The sequence below is a fragment of the Chiroxiphia lanceolata genome, chromosome 1, assembly GCF_009829145.1.
Source record: "Chiroxiphia lanceolata isolate bChiLan1 chromosome 1, bChiLan1.pri, whole genome shotgun sequence".
Lineage (NCBI taxonomy): Eukaryota > Metazoa > Chordata > Aves > Passeriformes > Pipridae > Chiroxiphia > Chiroxiphia lanceolata.
This window is the reverse complement of record NC_045637.1, coordinates 103,228,525-103,246,186: the sequence shown is the minus strand read 5'-3', so window position 1 is coordinate 103,246,186 and position 17,662 is coordinate 103,228,525. Positions and strand designations below refer to the sequence as shown.

Below are 17,662 nucleotides of genomic sequence, written 5' to 3'. Positions count from 1 at the left end.
GAAGCATCACACTTAGTTGCCATATCATACATGCTTGCCCTGTTTGCCTGCATCCCCTAGTTAGCCCCACTTACCCTTGCTTGAGGACAGAGCAGGGGTAAGCTGGACCTTTTCAATGATACCCTGGTAAGTGCTCAAAGGGTAAGTTTATACCTGCTTAACTGGCAAAGTTTTCCACATAGTCCCTTTTTGTTCTCAGATTTATTTATTTTAATGAGATTAAATGGTTTATCATTTCTCAGAATTGAAAGATGGTGGATTGGAGGCGTGGGAGGTAGAAAGCGATTATTTAAGAGTACTATGGATTAAGCACCTTGTTTCTTCTGTTGTTCTCTCAGTCGATACAGGAGGTTGCTGGCTACGTCCTCATTGCACTTAACATGGTGGATGTCATTCCCCTAGAAAACCTCCAGATCATCCGAGGCAATGTGCTGTATGACAACTCTTATGCCCTGGCAGTTTTATCCAATTACCACATGAATAAAACCCAGGGACTCCGGCAGCTGCCAATGAAACGGCTATCAGGTGAGATGAGGGCAAGAGGTAGAGGCATCTCTAAAGCAGACTTCAACTGTTAGCTTATTGGTATCCAGATCCAATTGGAGATTGCCTCTCAAAGTCACATACCATCAAATCCTGCTTTAAAAACAAGGATCTGAGTGTCGTTTCCTGATTGCTTTCCCACTAGCCAGTATTTTTCAAAAGGCGAAGAAAGTTCATAATTTCTCATTGCAGAAAGATACAGAAAATCCAAAGCATCAACAAGATGATGAGATTCATTTCTGTCCCCCAAACTGCCAAAGAAGTATCTATTTGTTATTTTGCATCATTTGATTCCAGTGCATACATGTCAGTATTTTCTGTTAAATCCTATGGGAACTGGTGATATGCGTCTTAGGGTCTCATGCGGTCTCTGGCTATGCACACCAGCAGTACCATCTCTGCTGAGTGCCATGGCCCCTAGAGGTGGCACCAGGCAGAAGGCCACACGTAGTGGCATCTTTATGGCGTTCAAGAGCAGCTGAGTCTCCAGAACCCATCAGTCTGAGCCTGGTGTTGGTTACACTGTTAGGAGTGCTGATGCCATGCAAATTGTCCTTTTCTGTTAGCATTGTGTGACTGAGGTGGAGAAATACGTGCTTTATTTCTGTTTCTTTAGATCAGGGACAGAAGTCTTATGGATTTGCTTCACTTACAAATTTTTTTTCTTTCTGTAACAGAAATTCTCAATGGAGGTGTTAAAATCAGCAACAACCCCAAACTGTGCAACATGGACACTGTTCTCTGGAATGACATCATTGACACGAGCAAGAAGCCTCTCACAGTGCTTGAATTTGCAAGCAACTTATCTTCTTGTGAGTATTAACTTACCAAAAATGCTATGTGCTCACCCCCTCCACTTCAGACAGTATAATGAAGATATCATCTTTCATGCAGTAGGTTTGTGGTCCAACAATTTTTACACGAGGGCCACCAAGCCCTGTTCCAAGGGAAGTGCTTTCATTTCTGCACCACTGGCCTAAGATAGAATTTTTCATGTTGGTTAGGTCATTAACTCATAGCTCAGCAAAGTTCTTGGGGGTGATTCTCTTGGTTTAAGGCAGTACTCTGCATATGTGTTAATCAAACACAGATTTGAAGAAAAACATGCACTCATTTGCTTTCCAGCAATCTTCTGTTTACATTGTAAGGCTTGGGTCTAGAAAGCCCCTATGGGTACCTTCATGGAGTTGCTTGAAGCCTTTTTAGAGTTAAGGCCCAAGTTTTATGCTGTAAAACTCAACTGTTTTGGGCTGCACAGACTTCCCTTTCAAAAGTAATGATAAACAGGCAGATAAATCTGATGCTTCAGATCAGCAGGGAGATGAGGGGATGTTTAGAAGTTTGTATAGCGTATGCTTAGAGTAGGCTCAAGCTAATCCTTCAGCCTTATGAGTCCCTCATAAAATCCTCAGTCATTTCAAAGAAAGGAGAGTTTATTTTCATTTCTGAGCATTTAATTTCTGGCACTATAAATTGACAGGAAAGCATCTTTTCTTTATCTTCTTCCAGTTGCATAATTGCCTGAGCTAATCGCCAACTTCTGTGTTGACTTATTTTTGTGCAGAGCCCAAGCGTAATCAAGGAGTTGCAAACTATACATGTCAGCACAGGAATTTGGCTCTGAACACCCCAGAAATGTTAATCTTTAACTTTTCAACTTAAAAAAAAAAATGATTTATTTGGTCCTACACCAAATCAATCAACTCTTGGACAAGTATTGGCATTTGTTCAGCTATTTGATGGAGGGAGGGAGAATCACATGATGTTAGCAGGAAGAAACACTTTAGTAGGAAATGCCTTTTAACTGTAGTGAATTCCCTATTAATCTGCTTAGACAACCATTTATGGCTTTAATGACGATCCCATAATCTAAAATAATAGGGCTCTGCTTGTCATTAAGAGAAAGAAAAAGAAAGAAAAGAGTAAGGAGGGAGGGATGGGAAAGAACCAGCACTGAACCATTGAGGTCAGGCAGGGTGTCCATCCACTCTATCACCTCTCCATCAGTTGTCTATCTGCAGTGTAGTCCTACACCAAGGAGTATTTTTGGCAGAGAATGGGAGGAGAGCACAAAGCAGACAAGTCAGATTACTTTGTGGTCGGAGTAGCTGGCGGTTGCCTGTGAATCCAGTTGGATTTGTTTACTTTTTAGAACTGCGTTGTTCAGAAACACTGATTTACATGTGGCCTGTAGTGAGCAGCTGGCACATGCCCGGCTGCAAGCCAGTGGTGACTTGCCATTGCATGCAAACCCCACCAGCAGGAGGACCAGCTGGGCAGTAGCTGAGATTCCTGTTCCTGGGAAAAGTGTACCTCTTTCGTAAGCTAGACTGGCTGGGTATTGTGCTCACTTGTTCAAAGGTGTAGAGGTGGAGAACTGCACGTAGGAAAGCAGAGATGAACAAAGGATAAGGATTTAAGTTCTCAGGTTTTTTGAGCATTGTTATATAGGTGTTTCCTACACTGGTTTATTGAGCAGGAAATCTCAAGTCATTGTTTTCTGTGGTTCATAGTATGTTGTTGTTTTCTGTGTTTACAGAATATTATACTCTGTCTTAATTTTTAGGTCCCAAATGCCATCTGAACTGTACAGAAGACCACTGCTGGGGCCCTGGTGAACAGAACTGCCAGAAATGTAAGATTAGTTAAGAAATTGCTTGTGTGCTCTGACATACTAAATTTCTATCTACTGAAAAATTAACCTGTCAAGAGCAAATTAGTAACGTGTATCACACTTGTCCTTCTTTGCGTCCTGCTATGCTGGGGCTTCTTGAAGCGCACCATGGGTGGACATGGTCTGCAAAAGGGTAGTCACAGGGAAGACAACCATGCCTGGTCCCTACAAGTAGCTCCCTTTCTGGATGGGAAACCTCAAGGTGGTTTGCCTTGGGTTTGGATTTCCCTGCAGATGTGCTGTTCTTCCAGAAGTAAAGTTCTGCAGGTGTCTCCTGCATTGAAAACTTGTGTGTTGCCCACAGCTTTCTCCCATCTGCACTTGTGAGCATTTATTCGCTCGGTTATTTTACCATGTAACAGAGAACACAATAACTGTGTGGTGAATTGTTTGCCTTCCTGCTGTTTCCTGCAGAGTCATTCTGCAGGCCAATTAATGATACTTGGGATTATTTTCTACTCTTAGAAGGATTCTTTTCTACTCTTAGAAGTAACAATGTAACCCAATTTTTGCGGCTTTAATTTCTCTTTTTGGAATCCCTGTAGGTTTTTTTTCTGTAAACACAAAAGATGTCACCTTCATGTGGATACAATCACACTACATACTGTACTTGGAGGGCCTTTGAAAGGCTCTCTGAAAATGTGTAGCCATTTTTAGATATATAAATGGAAATGTTTGGCTGCCTATGTTTAACTGTAAAATTGTGCAGGTAGGATGCTTGCCTGATATGAAGAGAGCAACAGAAACATCCATTTAGAAGCGCTTCAGAGTCTACAAGGATTTATTTTTCCTAAAGTAAAGGTTGAGGAGGAAGGCCATCTCAGTTTGTTTCGCTACTTCATTATTTTTTTCTCTAAAAAGTGAGGAAATACACTGTTTCTAATTCTTTTTTTTGGTGAAAAGTTCAGTGAAAAAACCACTGATCTAGACATAATGCAAGTCAAGCAATATCCTATATTCAGTTTTCCATTGCAAATAATCACCTAACCCTAAGTTTCTTGTCTGCAAATACCAAGCCAAATCTATACAACTTGGAGCTTGAGCAAATCTTTTCTGTCTTCATTTAGTATAAGCTTTAATTTTTTTTCAATCAGCTCTGCAGTTTGGCTCTCAAGGTGGACAGTGACTGCACACACAAAGGCCTTCCCAGGTTTTTCCCTGCAGTTGGGGCTGCACAGCTGTCTTAGGACCTTGCAAAACCTCAGGTCTCAGCCCTGCAAGCTTTCAGCATTTACAAACTCTCACTGGATTCAGGAGGTTGATGAGTGCATAAAATGAAACCTTTTGCAGGCTCTTGCTCACCTCTCCAGGCATTTGAGAATGTGGCCAACTGAAAATATATCCCACATTTCCATATGTGGGAAAGTTTTTTCTCCTGAAAATGAACGTGGGATATTCTGTATGAAGTAAAAACGTTTGCTGTGATATATGTTTCCAGCAGGAAGCTCTAGTCAATAGCTATCAAAGTGACGAGGTGCTTTATTCCCCTGCTCATGCTTATGAAAAAAATTGTATCAAAACACTGTTCATATAGAACCATGTGCCTCTTATTCATTCTAGTTGAAGGAAGGAGTTGCTATCCAAGAAGCTAATGCCTGTTGTGGAAATAATCTGTTTCCTTGAAAGTACATCATCTTGCTTACAGGCCTACAAGAGTAATGAAATAATGCAGTTTGGATACAAAATTTGTAATGGAAAAAGATAGAATGTATGATTTTTAAAAATCACTGTTATATACCCTGTAGCAGACTACTTATTGCAATAATTTTCTGTTAATTAACAACATTCTATTTCAGACTTACAGGAATTCATGGTGATATTGTAACTCATTTGTGCCAACTGCAAAGTTGATAACTGCGTAGGGCACAGCTGAAATGCTCAGGGTGCTGTAATGAAGCAGAGTAGCCATCAGGTTTCTCTGGTGTCTAATGCCAGGCTCTGTGAACCAGTAATTTTTTTCTAGAGAACAAGCAATCCCATTTCTGTTTTGTGGTTGTTTTTTTTTTTTTAATTGTTCTGATTATCCTTTTCTCTGCTTTGCTATTCAAATGGAGACACTTTCCCAATTCTCAACAAAATATTGCAGGCAGTTTTTGCTTCCCTGCAAAAAGCTGAACCAGGGCCAGTTCTTCCTCTGGGTGGTTGCAGTGGTGCAAACCCTGTGGGAATTGTGTAATGAAGATAAAATTTGGCCGAGGAATTGAAGCCTAAAGAAAAATAATTCAATTGCATATGAAATCTGTTCGTTGAGTGAGTCTCCCCTCTCTGCAAATTTCAGAATATTTTTAGTGCATTGAAGGGATCCTGACACCACACCAACAATGTATGGTTTCCTATTTTAGTATGAAGCCCTGGCAGTTCTGTCACATTGTTTTTCCCAAAGCTAGCAAAAATAATAGCAATTTTTTTCAGTGAAATGGAAACAGATCCTGCTCTGTTGCCCAGATGTAAGATACAATGACTCCACAGAATTTTTCTTGATCTAGGCATTGATGTGACAGGGACCTGGTTGCTCTTTCTAAGCAGGACATATTTCCTGGCTGGGGTCAGCGTTCTTAGCACCTCACAACAACCAAGATAATTACAGGCTGGATATGATTCCTGCTCACTACCACCCACACCAGCTCTCACCCCTCCCAAGCATTAGCCTTATGTGAGGACAGAATGTGCATCCCATGAGGAAAATCTAGCACAGATCCTGCACCTGACCATTTCTCCATATTTCTTGACCTCAGTGCAGCAAGTACAGCTGATGTTTCTCATTTTTTCTTGTGTCTTCCAGTAACAAAAGTCATCTGTGCCCAGCAGTGCTCTGGCCGCTGCAGGGGAAAGGTGCCCAGTGACTGCTGCCACAACCAGTGTGCTGCGGGATGCACGGGGCCTCGGGAGAGTGACTGCCTGGTAATGATGCTGCACCGCCACCATAATTGCTTAAATCCCTGATGCGGCGAGGCAGGCATTCAGCTGCATGTCCCCTAGCCTTCTTCAACCCCAGAAGCCTGCTGTCCTGGAGGGTGCTCCAGGGTTTCCCTTCATGGGTGGTTGGTGGGAGGGAAGATGACATGAACTTCACAGCACCCTTCGCTGGTCTTTACTGACTCTGTCAGTGAACTTTACTAGTGCATTCTAAACCATCTTTAGTGCCTTTGAGTGCCCAGTGAGTTCAAAGTTGTTGCGGAGCATCTAAGTGTTTGCTGTAGGGTGAGTTCCCCACATGGGCAGGTCCCCAGGTCCAAAGTAGTCCCCGTGCTACAGCAGTTTTTCAGGCCACCATAAGTTTGCCTTGTTCTCCTTAGCACTAGTCAGCAGTAATCTTGATTTACTAAAGCAAGAACTTATAAGGGGAATAAGATATGATGGATCTTCATCTTTCTGCTTTCATTGAACTTCAGACATTAAATCAGGGTTTCCCTTTCTGGGTTTCACTTGCCACAAAAGCTCTGTGTTTGGAGAACCCTGGGGCAGTGGAGGAAGAAAAAGCAAACAGAGCTTCTTTAGGAAAAAAAAAATCCCTTGACTTTTCTACAAGAGTTTCAGGGGGTCGGTGTATGCTGTGGTTTTAACTCTTCCCCATATTTGCACTACACTTTATTCTGAATTAAGGGACATCTGAGTAATTGCCATAGAAGCCATCCAGTCTGGATGTTGCCATTATGTTTAGTCCTGGTCCTCTTTTAAGTTGCACGGCTATGATGCCCTTACTGGATCACAGGGAAGACAGTTATTCTCTCTCATTTGGAAAGCCAGGGGAGAAGAAAGGGGAAAGGAGAGTGATTATTAATTTAATGCAGATTTAGATTGGAAGAACCAACTTGCCCTTCAAAAATGCTTGCTATATTGTTCATTACCTGCAGCCAAATATAATGGCTTCGGTTTAATATTTATCCAGAAAAGTCAGTAATCGGCAGGAAAGGACTTGATTTGATTTAGGTTATTAAAAAGTGGCCAAGAAAAGTACCATTTGTCTTGATCCAGTTGTTGCCTGTAGGGAAAATTTTTCTGTCTAAGGCATGCAAATTTACTCCCGTTCCCATGTGAATCCTAGCAGCTCTGCACCAGAGTGCCAAGGTTTCTTATTCAGAAAAAGAAAAGTTCGTGGTTTCTTTTTTAAAAAAAATATTAAACTCAGTTGCCCAGCCTGAAGGAACCTTTCACCTTCAAAGCCTGAGGGACCATCCCTGTAGCTGCCTGGGGCTTCCATTGGAGCTAAGCAGGAAACAGATGAGACCGTCAGAGTGTTTTAAAGACCTAATGTAAAACCATTGTCACTTTTTAAGGAGAAGGTGGTTTAATGGGTGCTGTTGTTCAATGACAGGCATGCCGCAAGTTTCGGGATGATGCTACGTGCAAGGATACGTGTCCCCCATTAGTCCTGTATAACCCCACCACTTACCAGATGGATGTCAACCCTGATGGAAAATACAGCTTCGGAGCCACTTGTGTGAAGGAATGTCCACGTAAGTTCATTTCAGATTGCAGCCGCATAGGAGGTGGGGGTTGGAGAGAGGTGGGAAGGGACCTATGTCATCCCTCTGTGTTGTGGCCGAGTGAAAGAGCACTTGTTCTCTTCAGTTCCTGTGGGAACTGGGAACAGTTGACAAAGTGAACCTATTCAAACTGCATCCATCACCTTCCCCGATTTTTAATCATTACATTCTGACTTCCAAAAGTTTTTCTCTTGGTGGAGAGAAAGGCATCATATAAAAATCATCAAAACAGTGGCTATATGGGATCAATCCTGTGGATTATCAAGCATTATCAGCTCTTAACTGTTTCTTGATTAGGACTGGTAGAAAGTAGTTGATTTTAACACTCCCTCTCAATCTGCATGATTGTTTTAGCTACAGATGCTTGCTTTTCCTTTCTTGCTGTTCCATGTCTGTATTTTTTTAACCCATCAAGAACCTGAATGTTGTTTTATCCTTCTGTGACCATGCCCCTCTCTGTAAAAGGGTGATAGCACTGTATGTTCATCTACCTTCAAATTATGTTTGTGAGTATTCACAGTTAGTGCCTGTACTTTTCTGAGTGTGACAAAAGTATTACACTAGTATTGAAGTGTTTGTCCAGCTCCCAAAGCATCCTTCTTGTGTTTCAGTGACCTTTGTATCCTTTTATTCCTAGACAACTACGTGGTGACAGACCATGGCTCCTGTGTTCGCTCATGCAATGCTGATACTTATGAAGTGGAAGAAAACGGTGTTCGGAAGTGTAAAAAGTGTGATGGGCTATGCAGCAAAGGTATAGAAGCATGGAATAAACCAGTAAGGCTTTGAGATGATAGGTAACTCGTAAGAAAAAGTGCAGGGAGTTCTGATCTTAATTAAGCGCAAATTCGATATCAATCAGATCCACTGATTGATTGGAGATCTGACAAGTGGTTTGATCAGGAAACACAACTTTGGGGTGTGCTCTCCAACTGGGATACACAAGTACAGCAGATAAACTGTGTGTTTGTGTATGTGTATCTTGCACATCAGCCTTCTCCTTCATTTGTCCTTCCCAGTACCTCATCAAGAGGAATAAAATTAAAATGGGACAAAGAGAGAAAGAGGAGCATGTGCCAAACAGAGCCCGTGTGCAGAGAAGCTCAGACCAGAGCTGCACAGCTGGGCAAGCAGGAAGCGGTTATCTTGTGGCACTTTCTGAAAAGCAGAAATAGGCAAAAGATCTATGAAACTCAGAGTGGTAGGTTTGACCATATTGGAATGCTTTTTCATGGCATCTCTATGTTTCCCCCCTTCTGTGTAACTGGGCTTCACCCTTCTCCCCTTCTCATTTTGTATCTCTCCTTTAACAGTGTGCAGTGGCATTGGAATAGGTGAACTTAAAGGGATCCTCTCCATAAATGCCACAAACATTGACTCCTTCAAAAACTGTACCAAGATCAACGGGGATGTCAGCATTCTCCCAGTTGCATTTCTAGGGTGAGTTACCTGCTGGTCACTGAGCACTGGGAGGGAAAGAAGGGCTGGAGAGAAATTGAGGCTGAACTGTTCTTTTCCCAATTCCTCATTCTGTTTGTTTCAGTGATGCCTTCACGAAGACTCTACCCTTGGACCCCAAGAAGTTGGATGTCTTCAAAACAGTCAAAGAAATATCAGGTTAGCAATGAGTTTTAAGCTGAGATGTTCTGACTGATACTGCCAAAATACAGAGGGAGAGAAGGGAAATTTTTTAAGCATATGAAGAGAAGAGCAAGCAAAGAGTTTCTGCCTCTGAGCTACCAAGGGTCACTCTTCACCAAGGTGGTCAGCAGTGCCTCGCCAGCATTACACCCACATAACCCATATTGGTCTCCCGTCCAAGGTGTGTGGTTTGGCCAGAACACCCCTTCTGCTGAACTGTCAGCCCTAGAGAAGAGTAAAAGCAGAGGAGATCCTCAGCCACCCAAGAAGCATGTGGGGATGCAGAGGCGTACCATTCCAGCTAAAAAAAGCCAAGTGTGTTTCTATTTGTGGAAAACCTTTCAGCAGCTCCTTAGGGAAGCGTGCTCAGTGGCTTGCGTCATCCTTACGGAGACACCCTCTCCAGCCTGAAGTGCTCTTCCTTGGGGCGACTGTGTCTCCATGAGCACAAAGCAGCCAGCAGAGTGCTCAGCTGCTGTCTTGCACCAAGTATCAATTAAAAGTAATTTTGTTCAGTCCATTATAAAATGAACGTAACATCAGAGCTGGGTCCCCAGACATGACTCCAGTTCCCTTTTTCTTTCTCTCTTACCTGTCTGGTTCCCTTCAGGGTGACAATGACTAACCGCAGAGCGTCCTACAATACAGCAGCCTACAATTTTCCAAATTCTCCCCGTCCTCCCAAACACCTCAGCTGAGCACAGAATTCTGCTTGCTTCAGCCAATCCACTCCAAGTAGCTGTCTGTTCTGCTCGGTTCCTGCTTTTCAGTTCTCCTCTTCCCTGAGGTCTGCTCACAGATGGGATGGAGTGATGCCTTTGTCCCACAGGATCAGAACCTGCAGCCTCTCAGGCAGGATATCTACTGGCAAGAGCCATCGTCACTGGTGACTCGGTGTGGCAGGATGTGCAGCTCACTGACATGCTGATCTGTTATGCTCCTAAGCCCTCGTGGTGGGCTAAGAAGTAAACTGTTTATAAAACGGGGTTTAAAAATATCTCCCTGCTCCCTAAAATGTCATGTTTCAGTTTGAGATTCTCAGATAAGCATGGGGAAAGCACCAGGGCCTTCTCCTGGTGCAAGATTTGCTCGAGGAGGACGTTCTGCTGCCAGTACTGACCACAGGTTTAATTTCATTATTATTATTTTTAAATCTTCTTTTCTTCATTTCAGGATTTTTGTTGATTCAAGCCTGGCCCGAGAATGCTACTGATCTCTATGCTTTTGAAAATCTGGAGATTATACGAGGCAGAACAAAGCAACAGTAAGTAAATCATGTGCCAAAGCGACTGTAAGAGGAACGCTGTTTAGAGCTGCTCTTGTCTGAGCACACCAAGGTTGCAAGCAGTGTGAGACTCAGATGTCCAAAAACTAATGCAAAATGGGACAAACCTTTGGAGGAGTAGAGCACTATCTTTGTAGCAGTAGATAATGTGTCCCAGGGCTAAAGACCCTCAGCGCTGTGCCACATGTGGAAGGCTGCCCTGAGCCTGCTTTCAGGATCAGGGTCACCCACACCATCATGGAAACACAAACAGGACAAAGAGTGGCTCTTTACAGTTTGGGATAAGTTACTAAGGTATCAGAAGCACTTTGGGATTTGAGGTAGCTGGGCAGTGCGGGATGGAGGCTGCCAGGCAATGCAAACACCAGCAGCACTTCCAGTGCCCTCCTAGGCTTGCCCCAAGAGGAAGAATGACTTGGTGGACAAGCACAAAATAATAGCTACTTTACCTACAACCATTGTTACACATCATTTACTTGTCAGAAGACATGTGTCCTGACAGTTTTAGCTTAAAAAGCCCTTGCAAAACCAGATATGAGTATTGTAGTTGTTATATAATAGGCATGTCACGTACTAGCCAATAAGTTTAGAGGGCTGAGCAGGATCTTGCTTGAAGAAAACAGCAACACACATTTGAGAACTAAAAGAAAAATATGCCAAGTCTGCTTACTAATTATCTTTCTTGCATGTATTTTCTTTTTGTCCATCTCTCTTTTAGTGGCCAGTATTCCCTTGCTGTTGTTAACTTGCAAATACAGTCCTTAGGGCTGCGCTCCCTCAAGGAAATAAGTGACGGAGATGTCGCCGTTATGAAGAACAGGAACCTCTGCTATGCTGACACCATGGACTGGCACAGCCTGTTTGCAACTCAGAGCCAGAAAACAAAGATTTTACAGAACAGAGATAAAAATGAGTGTGGTAAGTCAGCGCTGCATTTCTGCTCCCCAACTAAAGCTCATGCTGAAATGCAAGTGTAAGCTTGCATTTTCATAATTCAAGCAAAGCTTTTTCCTCCTATTTCCCTGGCTACAAAATTAATCAGTGATACTGCTTTAATGAAGGTGGTGAGGGAAAAGTGGGATTTTTTTTTTCAGGCTGCTCAGGGCCCCATCCAGTCTGACCTTGAACTCTTCCAGGGATTAGATATCCACCCCTTCTCTAGGCAACTGTGTCTCACCACCCATGGTAACTGTGTCTTCATTACATCCATGCTAAATCTACTCTCCCAGTTTAAAACCGTTTCCCTTTGTCCTGACACTACAGGCCTTGTTAAAAAGTTGTTATATGCCCCCTCTGTGTACTAAAAAGTAAGGTTTCCCTGAAAGTGTCTCTTCTTCAGGCTGGACAACCCCATCTCTCTCAGCCTGATTTAGCTTTATTATACATCTGTTAAGCTGTCACAGAGAAGCTTGTTCTTGTTTTGAAAGACCAGAAGTTACTCTTAGTTTCAGGCTTTGGAACTTAAGAGGAGCATGATTTCTCCTCTTCCACACTGCCAGGAGCATTCACATGTGCTTTGGAACAGATTGGAGAAACTGTCTGGTCAGGTGAAGTGAGGATAGAGAGTTTGAGCTCTCTCTTGCCTTGACATTCATGGCTTTTCTTGTCTTTGTTTCTCTCTTAGCTGCTGCCAAGCATGTTTGTGACCCTCTGTGCTCAGATGTGGGCTGCTGGGGGCCAGGACCCTTCCACTGCTTCTCCTGCAGGTTTTTTGCTCGGCAAAAGGAGTGTGTGAAACAGTGCAACATCCTACAAGGGTAAGTTGTCTCAGGGGCGCTTGAGGTTTCGGTGATGATTTGGGGGTTTTGGTTTTTAAGATATGTTGTAGCTGGAAAGAAGGCAAAACATAGGGTCTCTGGTTGCATGGGATTTTACCAGCTTTGCAGAGATGTTATGTGAACATAGTACCTAGTTGAGGTACCTCTCCTTTCCCAGTCAGTATTGCTTGGGAGTTTGTTCCTGCTATGGTGAACTGCTAATAAAACATCCCCTTAAGCCCACAAGGAGAGTATCTCTAGGCCCAAGGAGGCTAAGCCTTATGTCTCCTTCACATAAGAAATAAAGGAGCTTAAAGTCCCGGTGAAAATCCAAGCTGTGACTGTCATGTCAAGTACATTGGGTGAGAACCAGAGCCATTTACAGTCCCCAGGAGCTCAGTCATCCCCAGAGCCAGGGACTCATATGTGCTCAGATGAGCAGCTCACCCTTGCAATTTGCAAAGTTGCAGTCAAGGGAGAATGAGCTTTCATCCAAAAATCACTGAGAACAGCAATTTCAGGGCAAAATTATTGCTTCAGCCTCACTCAGGCCATGGAGAACATATTACCGCTTGTGTGTCAGGGCTGTGGCTGGGTTTTTCAGGCAGTTCAACAGGTGATGTAGACGGGCAAGGTACGTCTAGCACTGAAAATTACAGTGACTTTTCAATAAAGCTTTAAAGTTTGACTTTTAAAGCTCATGAGAATTAAGCAAGTACTTGTCAGGGTGCTAATGCCTCTGATGTTTGTATTTCTCTAGTGACTTGTAGTTCAGCAGCTGTCTTTTTTTAAGTGAATTCCCTCCAGCAGCTATTATAACCTGAAGGGCAGATGTGGGCATTTTTTGTGTCAAATGATGGGTAGATTTAGTTTAATTAATAACACCATTACTTGAAGTGGAACAGCTTTATTGCTATTGAAACCATCTGTTCCCAACTTTCATATTTTAATGATTCATTGTGTGTTGTAGAGAGGACATGAGTTTAATTATCAGTGCCTTGCTGTTTAGCTTTCCTAATTATTATTTGTAGCCTTGGAATCACTTGAACTGTTTTTACTGATCTCTTTGCATCACTACCATTTAAAAGCCTCTAGAAATGGTTGTGAATATTCTGTGGCACTAGCTTAAAAGGGAAAGTAAACTAATTTGTAGTGTGCAATCTGGAATACCCTGTGTTTCACTTTCAACCAAATTTCCCTTACTCTTATGTCCTCACAAGTGCTACTGGTGTAGCCAAGAGGGGTCCCCCTGTATCTCCTCTTGTCTCAGTACCATCACCATCTCAATCAATTTAAAGTGGAAAACTCAGGAAAAGAAGACCACAATTTAACACTCACTAATCAGCCTGGGATTTAATTATTTCTCTTTTTTTTGTTGTTGTTGTTGTTTTCCAGGGAGCCAAGAGAGTTTGAAAAGGACTCCAGGTGCCTACCCTGCCACCCTGAGTGCTTGGTGCAAAACTCCACTGCGTACAATGCAACCTGCACTGGACCTGTAAGAGCAGATTCACCTTAGGAAACCTCAGACTATGTATTAATAAGTATTTCCCATGTTGAGATAATCCTGAGGTCTCATTTACCCCCTCTCTGACGTGGAGCAGAGGTGAGGTGGTTAGAAGTCGAGATCTTGGGGCAGGGGAGCAGGAACAGGAGAGGAAACCTCAGGGTGTTATTTTTCCTTTGTGACACGCAATCCACAGTCTCAGGCATTGTAGGGTCTTTAATTTTTTGTGTCTTTTACATAGAAAAAAAGACTTACTTATGTATGTGACAATATAGTAATTTGGCAAACATTTGAGGGACATGTGTATACTGAACTGCCATGCTGATGTGAACAAGTTAGATCAAACTCGTATCTTATTTGTAAAACTCCAGTTTTCTTTTTTTTTTTTCTTTCTTGTAATTGAGATCAAATCTCCTGCTCTCATCACAGGTGCTATTTGACCTAACTCTTTAAACATCTCTTGCCATTCCTAGCAGCCTCTGAGTGTTTGACCCTTGCCCATCATCAGTTTGAAGAGTCACTGCTCAGTAATGTGAAGCATTTCCATCCTCCCTTCTAGCACCATGGCTTCAGGGATGTTATTAATATTATAAGGTCCTTCAGGCGATGACCACCCACCCCCCTGTTCCATATTTGCCCAGCATCTAGTAATCAGTCTATTATAGTGGCCCTTAGACATTACAGTGATTAAAATAATCTTCCTATAGCATGTATTACTGTAGTCCCACTGTAACTGGCACTTGGATCTTGTCTGGTTTTTCTCCATAGCAGAATTTGACCCAGAATTGCTAGTTCCCCTGCTTTAAAATATTTAGGTCATTCATGGTGAACATGAAACAGTTCTACCAAAAATGTCTAAAGGCAATTCCTTTAAACACAAAAGCGCTTTTCAAAGTAAAAAAAATTCATGCACTCCTTGGGTTGCCTCCATTACTCCATGCTTCTCTCTAACAGAGGAAAGAACCTGTGCTGAGAAACCAGGTAAATGATTTGAGGCCAGTACTTCAGGGAGGTGTCAGCCGGTTCAGGTCCAGTGTTTTAATTGTGTGGTGGCAGATTGTACCAGGTAGCTGCCAAGCCATATGCTTTTCAGATAAAGCCTTACTGAGGTGTCATTAAATTATTCCCCTTAAAATGAAAAATATAGGGTTTCCAACCAGGCAGAAGGCAAACCAGGATAAAAGAAGCAACACTGAAATGCGAGAAAATACTAGCTTTAAAGAGCAGGGACTACCTTTTGTATGGTAGCAATTACTTGCAAGAATATCAGGTAGCAAGGTAATAAAACCAGACGATGCTGAAAACTTCTGGCAGTGGAAGGCAGATTTATCTTCTGAATTTCCTCCTGAATAGGCCAATTGAAGGGCATTATAAACAAGTTGCTTCTCTTTGCAGGGTCCTGACAATTGCATGAAGTGTGCCCATTTTATAGATGGCCCCCACTGCGTGAAATCCTGCCCAGCAGGGGTTCTGGGTGAGAATGACACCCTCGTCTGGAAATATGCCGACGGGAATGCTGTTTGCCAGCTCTGCCATCCAAACTGCACCCGAGGGTGAGTAAAACCTTGGCTGAATGGAGACAGAGAAAAAAAGAAATAGGGGAACAGCTCATCTCGAGCTCTTTCTCTTCCTGACAGTCCCATGTCAAACCACTGAGAAGAACTAGCAGGGAACAAGAGAGGTCAGGAGTACACAGGTAATATAAGCAGGAAAAGTTCAATGGTGCTTCATCGTTACACAGAAGACAGAAAAAAAATGGTTTAGGGGGTTTGAAACAGGTTTGTTTGATAACTTAAATAGAAAATTTCCTGGAATTTTACAGAACTCACCCAGCAGTGATGCACTTTATTTTCCCCCAGCTGGCTTGTTGCTGGGTCCTTTAGTTTTGGGAAGAACATCAGTGACATCTGGTGGATGCTGAACTCCTACGGCCCATCTTTATCTGCACCTTTCAATTTTCAGGAGGGAAATCCCAGTGGGATAATATGGTGTTTTAATTTTTCTCCGTTCTTTCCATATGCTAGCACTTGGTCTGAGTTCAAAGCCTTGCTTGCCTCCAGAGTGTGACATTATTAATGGGCATCACAGTAACCCCATTTTTGTCCTCATTTGGGGGCACACTTAAGCTGCCACGTGGAACAAACTGTGAATTGAACTAATTAGCCTACATGACAAGTAACAACTGTCTTCTCTCCTGGTTTCCAACCTGCAAAGGACATAGGATGCACAGTAAAAGGTTTTAGGATTTCAGAGTTGGTTGCCAGACTGTGATGCTTTCAGAGCAAAAAACCACACGTTTGGTGTACTGTCCTTCACAGGCCCCTGCCTTTTACCCTGCAGGTCTGTCTGATCCAAAATCCTTCTATAGTATGCCTGTAATATGTGTTGCAAGAGAGAGGTTATAACTGATTCAGACCTACCATCATCCCATTGTGTATGAGCTGATCCAACTGCCAGGTCCTCGACTTCATGGAAAAAAGGAGATGAAGGGTGAAATTAGCAAGGAACAACCCTTTCTAGTGCTCCTAGTGAAGTTCAGTGCACCGGTTTTCAGATGGTAGTTGTACCAGCTGTGCAGATTTGCCGCAATTTACAGCGATGGCCCGTTTCTGTTATAGTCACAGGCAAGGCTTATCAGGGCTTCTCACTGCAATACCTGAGAACAAATCGTCTCAGTTGAAAAGGGATCTTTATAAGTTTGTTCTTTATTAATGACCTCAATAGTCCCTACTGATACAAACTGGCCACAGAGATCCAATATCCTCCTTCTAACTGGCCACATGGAAATGCAGCTGATTAGTGGAGCAGCATAATGAGTAACCACATCTGAACAAAGTTTTCCACTATGCGGCCTTGGTAGTGAGATCAAACACTAGACTCAAATAAATGCAGACTTGGAGAATGTAATCTGCCAGACAGGGATGCAACGACAAGCCATGCAGTGGCTTTTAGTGCACAAGCAAGTTCCCAGAGCAGACTTCATCAGAGAAATCAATTCCTGCCTGGCTTTGACAGTGGATGGGGTACCACAGGAGTCTGGCAGGAGATGGGGTTACAGTACAGAGAATTTTTTTTAAAATGAGAGGTACCCAACATATGTCTTTGTGTATTTGGCCCTGTGTTTTTAAGACAAATATAAAAAGTAGTATCAATTTCATCTTTTACATGGACTGAATTTGCATCAGTTATATGGTAAACATGGTCAATCACCCTATTTGAGTTGCTGCCCAAATGGGGCAGAAGAAATAGGCTGTATACCTGAAGGGCTCGAGAGAGCTAGGAGGTAGTGTTGCTATTTTTGCTATACAGATGGTACATCTGAGGCCAATGGCATTGATGAGTAAGGAGCCAGTGTCAGTGGCATAGTATGGAAATATGCAATCTGGCACAGCGTTGTCCTTGTGAAGGCAATCCATCAGTAACACCATTTCTCTTCACGCCTTTCCCTCGTTTTGCTGTGGGAATGGGATCTGTTCAGCAGTGGGTGGAAAACATCTGTCTCACAAAGTTTTGCATCCTTAGAAACCACAGCCTCAGCAATTCCTGCATGACAAGAAACAACAACTTCATTTCTGTCCCTGTCCAATTTCACAGCTAGAGCCCACAAAATCTTATCAGCATGATTAAGTGTGCTGACTTCAGTAGTCATGCAAGTAAGGGTTCCCAGGATCTCTCTCTCTTTTCCTTACTTGAAGAAGCTGCAAGTAAAGGACCTCTTTTCCCAGCTGAGTTTTGTCACAAACTTTGTTTTTTCATTTTAGGTAAGCATAC

At 42.8% G+C, this 17,662-nt stretch overlaps 1 protein-coding gene across 2 annotated transcripts in view; it reads left to right on the top strand.

The window, feature by feature from the left end:
• EGFR (epidermal growth factor receptor) overlaps positions 1-17,662 on the top strand; it is a 157,241-nt gene that overhangs the window by 114,873 nt on the left and 24,706 nt on the right. For both annotated transcript variants that reach the window (XM_032681999.1, XM_032681988.1), the window contains exons 3-15: positions 339-525; positions 1,221-1,355; positions 3,110-3,178; positions 6,000-6,118; positions 7,533-7,674; positions 8,342-8,458; positions 9,018-9,144; positions 9,248-9,321; positions 10,519-10,609; positions 11,349-11,548; positions 12,255-12,387; positions 13,783-13,882; positions 15,287-15,444. In XM_032681999.1, the coding sequence (XP_032537890.1) occupies positions 339-525; positions 1,221-1,355; positions 3,110-3,178; positions 6,000-6,118; positions 7,533-7,674; positions 8,342-8,458; positions 9,018-9,144; positions 9,248-9,321; positions 10,519-10,609; positions 11,349-11,548; positions 12,255-12,387; positions 13,783-13,882; positions 15,287-15,444 (1,652 nt within the window). The remainder of the gene's footprint in view (positions 1-338; positions 526-1,220; positions 1,356-3,109; positions 3,179-5,999; positions 6,119-7,532; positions 7,675-8,341; positions 8,459-9,017; positions 9,145-9,247; positions 9,322-10,518; positions 10,610-11,348; positions 11,549-12,254; positions 12,388-13,782; positions 13,883-15,286; positions 15,445-17,662) is intronic.